The sequence below is a fragment of the Mastomys coucha genome, unplaced genomic scaffold (assembly GCF_008632895.1).
Source record: "Mastomys coucha isolate ucsf_1 unplaced genomic scaffold, UCSF_Mcou_1 pScaffold1, whole genome shotgun sequence".
In the NCBI taxonomy this organism is placed as follows: Eukaryota; Metazoa; Chordata; class Mammalia; order Rodentia; family Muridae; genus Mastomys; species Mastomys coucha.
The window spans coordinates 27,522,539-27,532,784 of record NW_022196891.1 but is presented as its reverse complement, the minus strand read 5'-3'; the positions used below and the strand labels follow the sequence as shown (position 1 = coordinate 27,532,784).

General features: G+C 51.4%; 1 protein-coding gene across 1 annotated transcript in view; it reads left to right on the top strand.

The window, feature by feature from the left end:
- Nucleotides 1-352: 352 nt before the first annotated feature.
- Nucleotides 353-10,246, top strand: part of Mapkapk2 (MAPK activated protein kinase 2) — a 46,749-nt gene continuing 36,855 nt past the window's right edge. Inside the window, exon 1 of the mRNA XM_031381630.1 lies at nt 353-921. Within this exon, the coding sequence (XP_031237490.1) occupies nt 682-921 (240 nt within the window). The 5' untranslated portion in view covers nt 353-681. The remainder of the gene's footprint in view (nt 922-10,246) is intronic.

Below are 10,246 nucleotides of genomic sequence, written 5' to 3'. Positions count from 1 at the left end.
CCCCAGGGTCCACGTAGAAAGATTCTTATTAATTATCCGTTTCTTTCAAAACACACCTCCTCCTCAAATTCTCCGATGACCTGTCTTCTAGCTCCAAGCAGCTGGAGTTTTGTTTGAATTGTCCAGCAACTTTTTTTTAAAATTTTTATTGCCCTCCTCCCTTTCCCTCTGTCTGGCCCCAGTTCTTAAACTAGGATTTCTCGGCGCTCTCCCACGGCTCGCAAGCTCGCAGTCCCCGTGCTCTCCCGCCACTGGACTTCCTCCCCTTTAAGGCCCACCCCTCCCCCACGTGCACGCCTCCCCCCCCAAGCCCCACCCCTGATCCTCCCCTTTAAGGACTAGCCCAGGACGCCGAGCAGCCTGTGACGCGGCCGCCGCCCCCGGGCTGCTACTTCTCGGCGCGGCGATTCCTCCGGCCGGGCCCCGCCGTCCCGCGTTCCCCGGAGCGCACGTCTCCGGGGAGGGAGGGAGGGAGGGAGCAGGGCTGGTGGGCGCCCGCGGCGCACAGCGGGACCCACGGGGCCCCGCGACCCGCTGAGCCTGGAGCCGGGCCGGGGCGGGGCAGCCGGCTCCAGCCCGGAGCAAACTTCGCCGCCGGGCGGGGCGTGGCGGGGACCCGGGCCCGAGCCGGAGGAGGGGGCGGCCGCGGCCCCTGCCTCCGCGCGCGAGTCGCCGGGCACCATGCTGTCGGGCTCTCCTGGCCAGACTCCGCCGGCGCCGTTCCCCAGCCCGCCGCCGCCCGCCCCGGCCCAGCCGCCGCCGCCGCCGTTCCCCCAGTTCCACGTCAAGTCGGGCCTGCAGATCCGAAAGAACGCCATCACCGACGACTACAAGGTCACCAGCCAAGTGCTTGGCCTGGGCATCAACGGGAAGGTGCTGCGGATCTTCGACAAGAGGACCCAGCAGAAATTCGCCCTCAAGGTAAGTCTGGGCCGCCCGGGATCGCGCTGGGATCCGGTTGCAGCTTCCGGTCACCCCGCGAGTGGCCGGCACCCGAGAGGACTCACGGGGGACTGCCATGTTGGGGTGTGAGCGGGATCCAGCCGGGAGGCCACGCTCGGGTTCGGGACGGCCTCTGCTCGCTTCATCCGGCGGCGCCGAGGACACGGTGGCCTCATCCTCCCTCCCTCCTTCCTTTCTGCGGGCACAAAAGGCCCTTTACTCATTGAGCTGGTTGGTCGGTCGGTTTGGAGAAGTTCGCCCTCTGAGGTTTCCTTAACCCTACTCCTTATTTGGGAGCCGGAATGTGACTTCGCTCTCCTCGGCCTCGCGAGGTCCGGCGCGCAGCGGTGGGGCGCGTCGGCGCGGCGCTTGGAGACTGGGGACCCCGCCTCCGTGCCCCGCGATTGTCTGGAACCGCCAGCGCCTGGCCTGCGCTGCCCCTTAGGCTGAGCCGCCGCCGCCGCGCTGTTTCCATTTGCTCCCTCCACCTTCGGAAACCTTGTCTGTAAGCCAGTCTTGGCCCGGGGCTGGTAAACTGGTCCCTGGTAGCTGGAGACTCTCAAAGGCAGGAAATACTGTTCATGCATCTGGGAAACCCACGCTTAATCTCTGGAGGTCTATCTGTCTCTGCTTCTGTCGTGGTGGCTGGTAGCGAAGAGTAGGGATTTCAGAAGGTCCTAAGGAAGCCTGGGAGTCTGTCTGTCATTCGGGGTCACTGCAAACTTTTCTTCTCTCAAGGGTTTCAGGTTACACCATATCTCTAAAGGTCACTTGTCAGGTTTCTTTCTCCTGGGGTGTCTCAATGATTGGCGGAGCAAACTCCTTCCTGTGTCATATTTTTCTCTTCCCCTTCAGCCCACACAACTTGTTTTGTTTCAGCTTAATTTAGAGTACAGATAGACTGAATTATAGGTCAATGGAACCAAAACCTGGTACTTTGTAGAGGGAAAATAAGTTCAGTTTTTATGATGTTTTTGCAGTTATCATCCTCAACATCACATTAAAACAAAACAAAACCAAACAAAACCAAACCAAACTATAAGCTCTTGGGGTGGTTGCTTGGTGTGAATGCTGGGGAGGGACTCGTAGCACTGCCTTAAATACTGAAGTATTTAATACTTTCCACTTCCCTTTCCCTATTAGTAGCTAAGCAAGGAAAGGAGTTGATTGGGTTGAACAGTGGCTCTGCCCTTGGGAACTGGAGGCAAGGGAACAGTTTGACCACAGTTAACTGTATTGTTGAGGAAGTGACAGATGCTCTTTCCCGGAAAGATCTCTCTCTCTCTCTCTCCTCTGCGATGCCATCTGCCTTTACCCAGCATCAGACTGGGGATGCTAGCTGTTCATTCTCTTGCATAGTTGGAACACAGTATAAAGACTTCACAACAACAAAAAAACCCCCGCTTCACCCCTCCCTATTCTGTGTGAATACATACACTGTCCTCTGAAGTGCTCTTGGCTGTCAGTTCAGATGGCTGGTATCGTTAACAGCAGTTCGTGTATGTTTTTCTCCTTTGAATAGTCTTGAGAGGGAGGAACCTAGTTGCGCATTAAACAGTCTTCATGCTTACCCTTCTCTAGTCAGAAGTGGGTGAAGACAGGAGTTGGTCTGTTTTGACAAGCAGCCTGCTCCTAGATCTTCGAGGCTGACTCAGCTGCTAAATTGCAGATTTCAGAGCACATCTTCGTGTTGAGATTTAGTAGTAGAGGAAGAAAGGATAGCCAAGATGTTTGGAGGGTGGCAGCCACGTCAACAGCATTTGCATACCCAAATATTGGCTAAGACTGATCGCAGCCTCGAGGGAATCTGGTTAAAAGAAATCCTGTTTCAGTGACAACGCACCACCGAGATTCCTACACATCTTACACTTTAAAAACTTTGGTTGCTGAGGAGTGAAATGATTTCAACACAAGGAGCCTTTTTATGGGTGGCATGGGGAGAGGATGCAGTGGAAAGGGCTGGGTTGATGATCCCTTGGGATGCTAAGGAGAGACCTGTGCTCTGTAGAGTGTACCAACCTAGGGACATAGCGCCCAACATGGGCACTGTGGGGTTTTAGAAGGCTGTCTTGTAGTCCTGGGTGATGGGGAATGAAGGCTGCTCATAGGCTCTGCTCTTTGTTCTATTAAGTGAAACCAGAGCTTTAAAGAAACCAATCCAAGGATGGCTCAGCGGTCATGTGAGGAGCATTGGCTGCATTTGCAGAGGGCTCAGGTGGGTAACACCTACCTGTGACTCAAGATCCAGGGGCTCTGATACCCTTTCTGTCCTCTGTGTTCACAGTATGCACTTTATACACGCACGCACGTCACGCACGTCACACACGCACGCCACACACGCACTCGCGCACGCAAAACACCTGTACACAGAAACTGAGGATAAATAGATAAAGGAACCAGCTGGTCCTGCTGCTTTCCTTTATCTTGGGAAAGCTGATGTTTAGATGCTTCTAGCGGACGGACGCTGTCACCTTGCTTCCTCATCCCTGCTTGCTAGCCTCTGAGTCACGCACACACTTCCAGTCAGTTAGAAGCCAGTTGAGAGATCATCATCATCCAACACATTCATTTAGTTGATGAGAAAACCAGGGCCCAGAAGGAAGGCACAACTTGCCCAAGGCAGGCGGTAGTTCTTGCCATTCACTTGACCGAGGCGGGAACTGAACTCCTTTCTTCTGCTCCCTAGTCTTGGGCCCTTCTCTACTTGTAACTACAGTGGTATTGACAGGCAGGCATCCGGCTGCTGTTTTAGCATGCCTGGAGTCTGAAGAGCTGCTCTTACCTATTGGCCCCATTTGTTGGCCTGAGGACAGTGGTGGCTTTTTATACCACCACCTTTCAGCTGCATTTACTTAAAGTTGGAGAGGCATCTTCTAAGCCAGCAGCAGCTCCTTGAGTTTTGGATGTATAACAAGTCCCACCCCCCCCTCTCCCATTAGGGAGTTTGTGATAGACATCCTATTTATTACTCTTTGGGGATTCTGTAATTTCTTTGGTAGGGACACCCAGTCTCAATCCATCTGTGTCTGAGCTGTCTGTCTTCCCCATGGGTTACATGGCTACATTCTGCCTCACTGTGTCATGGCGACGCTTAGGTATTAGCTGAGCAAATTTAATTAAAGCTCGTATTATTGTCTAACTCTGCTGTTCAGTGCTGATTAGGTGAGGCATGTTATTGCTTTACAGAATACGGAATGTTGTCATAATTTATCTCTGTTTACCTTTCCATTGCATAGACAGGGGATAGCAAGGTCCTGTAGTTTCTCCCCTTTCTCCAGTTCGCCTCCCTCACTAGGTCATTTAAGTGCCACCGTGATGTAGCTGCTGTTGGTAACATGACGGAGAGATTAGAACCTCTCACCGTTTTCCTGGACATTGTGGAAGGGCAACACCAGCCCTCTCTCACTGCCTGTGCCACCCCACCCCACCCCCCTCTAGTAACGTCCTCATTCTGTGTCCTCACTGGAGAGATGACCCCGTAGTGTGGCTGGCAGGGGTCAGCCGCAGCTTGACATGTGCTGGATGGAAACATGAGGTGAGGAAAGTCTCATGATCATGCTGTCCAGTGTTCCAGGGAGTTGACAGTTTGTAGAGCATTTACCATATGTTTATTAGGCTAGAAGGTAGAGGTGTTAATGCCCTATAAAATGTTTGGGCCCAAGAAATCTATTTGGAGAAGGCAAGATTAGTAAAGGCCATCCAGGGCAGCACTGTCAAATACGGTAGACATTCTTTGTATATATATAGCTGTTTGTATAAAAGTAGCCAGCATGCATGCGTAAAACCAAATGAAAACCGCAGTTGCCAGCCACAGTTTGAACACTCAGAAGATTGTTGAGTCTTGAAGGAAAGACTACTGGACATTGCTGGCCTGGGGGCTGAATTGTGTGACCAGGAATAGAGGGATTCTGAAAGACGGACATCTGCGAGGGAGGATGGCTGATGCCAAGACAAGCCTTGGCTGATGGCATTGGGAACTTGTCGGGCCTCTGAGGAATGAATGGGTCTGCCAGAAGTCTTGAAACTGGCTGTGACTAGAGCTGAGGGGAAGAGCAGGAGACCAAGTAGGTCAGGAGCAGTGGGGCTAGAAGCTCAGAACTGACTGGTCTTGGGGTTAAATTAGCTTTAAGTGTTTTGTTTTGGGGTGGTGGGTAGGCATCATTGAAGTTGGGGTTTGTAGACTTGGACAGAAAGGCCTCCAGAGACTACTTTTGGAATATGGCTGCAGGCATGTCATCCTGGTGTGGTCTTAACCCCTCTACTGAAGCAGGACTCTGGATCTCTCTTGATGCAGGATTAGAAGTAGGTTAATGTTCCAGTGGTCCCTTTTCATTTGTGAATTTTGGACTTTCACAGGATCTGAAAACTCTGTAGTTAAAGTTATGGTTGGGTGTCCAAAAGTGAGGAGTAAGGAGAAAAACCATCATCAGGCCTCAGGGCCACATATTGGTAGTGGTGGTGGGGTATCTGGGAGACAAAGTGCTCTTTTCCAACGAAGGATGAAGGTATGGTTATCCATGGTCAGAAAGACAGGAATTGGGGGTGTAGTCAGTGGAGCAGGAGTGAGAGTGGGAACAGGAGCCAAATCCTGGGGCTGGAGGTGGAGTCATGTTCCTGTTCTCTCCGGGAACCGAGGATGTGAGGGACTGTACCAGAGGGCAGACGGCATGGCATCTAAAGTGGGCAGGTCCCAGCTCCTAGGTCTGAGTAGTTTTGAGGTGCCAGAGCAGACCTGCTTTGCTTGGAACCGTTGCTCTCCCTGGTTGTTTTTGTGGGACAGCAGTGTTTACTGTCCTGCCTCCTCTCTGTTTCACACCCTCCTACGGGTTATGTTGAGGACTCAGTGCCCCCCGCCCCCACCCCGTCCGCCATCTTTTGTGTGGTTCTATGCCTTGGATAGAGGTGAGTGGGCAGGGGAGAGTTACTTGTATGGACCTCAGCAGCTCTTGATAGTTGAGTAATATTGGACACTCCTTGGTCATCTTGTCACCTCCTCCATCCCACTGAGGAAGAGGCTGGCTGCTGTAGAAAGGCTCTGTGGTGTGTCCCAACATCTTGCTTGCTTGTGGGCAATGGAGCCGTATGCCATGGAACCTGCTCTTGGTGTGGGTTTCTTAGGCAGTTTGGTTGCCAGCAGGAAATGACGCTGGTCCTGCAGACCTGGCAGCCTCAAACTCAGCTCCCTGGCCTTCTCACAAGGAGCTTTTCACATAGCCCCCCCCTTGTAAATGGGGGCTTCAGTAGGGAAAAAGGGTCATGCCAGAACAGCTAGATACTGTTACACCAAGTAAGACTGAAGTGCCCTTTTCTAATCACTAAAACCCCTTAGGATCTTTAACACTAACATCTTTTATTTTGAAGTATATAAGTTCATATATAAGTTCAAATATAAATAGAGATGGGCCTGTGTTTTAGGGGTTATGCGCTAGATTAAAAAACATAAAAAAATCAAAACTAAACAGTAACGGCAACAAAAACCAACAGTAGACGATCAGATGGTCTAGGTTTTATGCCCTGCTAACTAATTGTGTGGCTTTGACTGAGAGTCAGGCTGTAGCTGTTGCTAGGCAAGCTCTGGCAGTGTGCAGTAGTAGAAGAGACTGTGCTGGGTCCCAGACCCCAAGGGCAGGAGAGATAGTTCCTGACTCTCTGTGTGTCGAATGATTGGACAGTACCTGGGCCAGTGAGGATGCGCTCTGCTAGGTGTAATGTGTCCAGCCAACTGATAATCTTTACTGACCAGCTGATTTCTCTGACATGAGAGCTTAGAAAGTGTTCTAGCTTGCCACTCAGTAGAGAGGACAGGCTGTGCCAGTTCTTGCCTTGAAATTCAAGAATCTTAGCGGAGTGGGGTACAAGGTGGTGATGGGGATCCCTTGTTTTCCTTCCCCAGACTCTTTGCCATTTGAAGTCATTGGGACATTCAGAGGCCATTGTGATAATCTGTTAAGACTGTGCCCTACACAGGGGCACCTGACTTGGGGGTATGGCTGAGTTGTAGCCACGATATTATTGCTGGCTAGTGTTTGTCTTGGCATTAGACACCATTCACTCAAACAAGTGCCTTTTAGTTCAGCCACAGTCTCCGTAACGCGCTGCAAGGGCTGTTCTGAGCCTGTAAATGGGGGACCGATCCCCAGAGTTGATGAGGATGTTAGGGTTTCTGTGTTGGTCCACTGGCCTGCAGAGAGGGCTGGCTATTAAGGAAGCAAGTGGAGAGGGCACATCTGGAGGAGGGCACATCTGCCTTCCCCTCCTGTGGTTCAGCTTGTACATGGCATCCTGTGTGCTAGGCTGTCCTGATTTGTTTGGAGGAGGAAGACAGAGGAGGAGGGATCGTGAGGTTGGGCTTGGCCTCTGGCATTGTCGTATTCTTGGAGACTTTATTCTGTGGTCCAGTAAACATCTCCGTCTGCCAGCTGGGAGGTGGCGGAGCTTCGGACTTAGCTCAAGGTCAGCTTCTATTGGTATGGGACATTCCCCTTTAAGATCAGAAAAGCTACATGTTTATATCACTGGGAACTTGAGCTCTCCAGAGGGGTCACATGAAAGGGCATCTTCTTCTTGAGGGATAGCTTCAGGCATCTCCTGACTAGTGCCAGTTTGGACTCCTCTGGGAGGTGAGAGTGGTGGCTGCAGGTAGCAGTGCTGGGCATCCAAGTAAGCTTCTGCCTCGGCAGACAGGAGGGAGCTCTGCGGCTAACGCCTTTCTTATGTAGCTCCTGGGTGAGTCTTTCTGACTGAAGCAGAGTTAACCTATCTATCTTTTGTCCTGGGGAGGAGAGGGAATCTAGAGGACTCTTCCTGACTTATGCCTCTGCTCCCCCTGCTTCTTCTCTCGGAGCTTCTTGCCCTCCATCTGTTTTAGGGCAGGTGACTGAGTTGGTCCCTTTGATGGCATTTTGACTATCCGTGTTATTAGGAGCCTTCCAGACCGCACTGGCCATTAACAGCCTGGCCTCCTGCCTCAGGCCCAGGACTGATATGCAACCTCTGTCTCAGTGTCTAAAAATAAACTGGCCACGCTGCACTTCTCTCTTCATACCCAGGCCCTGGTATATGCCCCAGGTCTTCTTGCCACACACTGAACTGTTTATCTCATTTTTCACCTGTGCCCTCCTTCTGTGCCCTTTCGTCTTCCAGCCTGAGCTTGGTGGGGAGTTGGGGCAAATCTCTGTCCTGAGGGCAAGGTAAGAGGTCGCTTCTCCAGGTGTCTTGATTCACTTGGACAAAGGCTCCAAGGGACTGCCTTGCCATTCCCCAGGCAGGAGAGGGCCAGACAGTGATGGCAAGCAAGGTTTTTAGATGGTTAGGCCTTCTGCTATGCTTGCCTGCTTCGTAGCTCTTGCCAGTGGGTATGCGTCTGCCCCCAGTGCCTATCCTGTCTGGCCTGGGACTGAGTTTGCTGCGTCTTTGTCCTCTTGCCCTGTTCCTGAGTTACACTCTGCACCCCACCATGTGTGGCCTCATGTTACCACATCCTGAAGTATGACCTCATTATATTGACTTCCAGGAGTAACTGGGCCCTGGCCTTCTCAGTACCTCTTTGCTGAGTTGGGCCAGGGCCTCCTAGCTCAGCCACCTAAGAAGGACACCAAGGACAGAAGGCCTTTTACTTTCTGACTGCAGTGACAGAGGTATCGTCTAGGTGTATCGTCTTTCTCTAACTGCTAGGCCTTCTGTGGAGCAAGATGAGGACTCTGTGGGTTAGAATGTCTCTTAGCTGGGGACAAAAGGCAGAATATCTCCCTCACTTCCAACTGAGAGTCCCAGTCCTTGGACAAGTGTTGTTACAAGCCATGGCTCAGATTCATGTTCTTTGTCTGTTTCCTGGAATCAAGGTGTATTTGAGGGGCAAGGGTATGTGGGATGAGTGTTAAGAGCCAAGAGATAGGACTTGAGAAGTCCTCTGCCAGTGGAGTTAACTACCTGTCCTCTCTGGTCTGTTGTCCCCAGGGCTTCATTTGTTCCACATCAGCCCCATAGTATCTAGATGGGAGGAACTGGGTATAGTTGGTAAGAGTTTTATTTTTAACTGAGACAGAAGGGGCCCCTGTCCTCAGAATAGCAGGCTTTCTCTCTTTCCCATAGAAGCCTTCATCCTTAGCTCCAATTCTTAGGAGAAAGCTAGTAGCCTCCTAAGGAGCAGGCTTTGCAGGAGCTGGGGAGGGAAGACATGAAAGGAAGAGTCTGCAGGTTGCTGGGCATGCCTCGCTTCTGTGGAGCTCTCTTGCAGTGAGAGAGCAGAGGATGGCCAGGGACAAGTGTGGAAGGAACTCAGAGCATCCTAGGAATGCAGGTAGAGGTGGGGACCACCTCTCGCTGTGCCCTGGAGTGGTATTGGAGAGGCTAGGCAAGTAAGGGGGTATTTCATGCCTTTACTGGCATCTGGGGCACAGCGAGAGAGCAAAATGTACCATGTTCTTTTGTTAAGTTCCTATGGCACACTCGGTATCCTTCTCAGACGGCCCCGCTCACAACCATCATGCTGTCCCGCAGAGCAGGCTGGGATGCTCAGTGGCTTCATCCACTCCCTGCTTGCTTTCCTTTCCTCTGTGCTGTTAGAAAGGAGTGACTGCACTCCTCACTTGGATCTCACACTTGCTCATGTTGTAGACTCAGTCACTTTGGCTCAGACTCTTTGAAAGGAAATAAGGTTGAGTTGAGGTGAAGTAGACAAGAAGCAATAGAGAGAAATGAGGAGGAGCGCGGGGACCAGTCAGCAGTGGGATGGGGGTCCCGCTCAGTACTGAGCTTTGTGGATTAGTTTGTCTACAGCCCAGCTGTGGTCATAAGCTTCCCCATTGGGTTCCTTCTGCCTGCCTGTTATAATGACTTAGGCAGATGCTTCCTAGGTCTGGGTCTAATCAGCCCTTCTGGTTTGACTATTTACTTGTTATTCCCATTCCTTCGCCTCCATCTCTGTATCGTCTTTGTCCCCTCCTGTCGCCCCTTTCCCCCCTTCTAACTATAGTGGCTTTTTCTGTACCTTACAGAGGCTAGTCTTTCATACCCAAGTGAGTCCTGAAGCTGAGGCATCGCTCACTAGCAGAGCGTGCGCTTAGCATGTGTGCAAAGGGCTCTGGGTTCCATCCCTAGAACTCTTTCCTCCTCCTTCTGCCCCACAAAAGGAACTAGAAAAAATGTAACCCTTTCTGTCAAATGGAAGAGACCCTTACCTGTTACTAAACATCTTAAGTGTATTTATTTTTCCATGGGCAAGATGTTTGGTTCCAGGACTAGATTAGGTAGTTAATTCCTTGATTCCTTGGAAACCTACATCTTTGTTTTTTTTTGTTTTTTT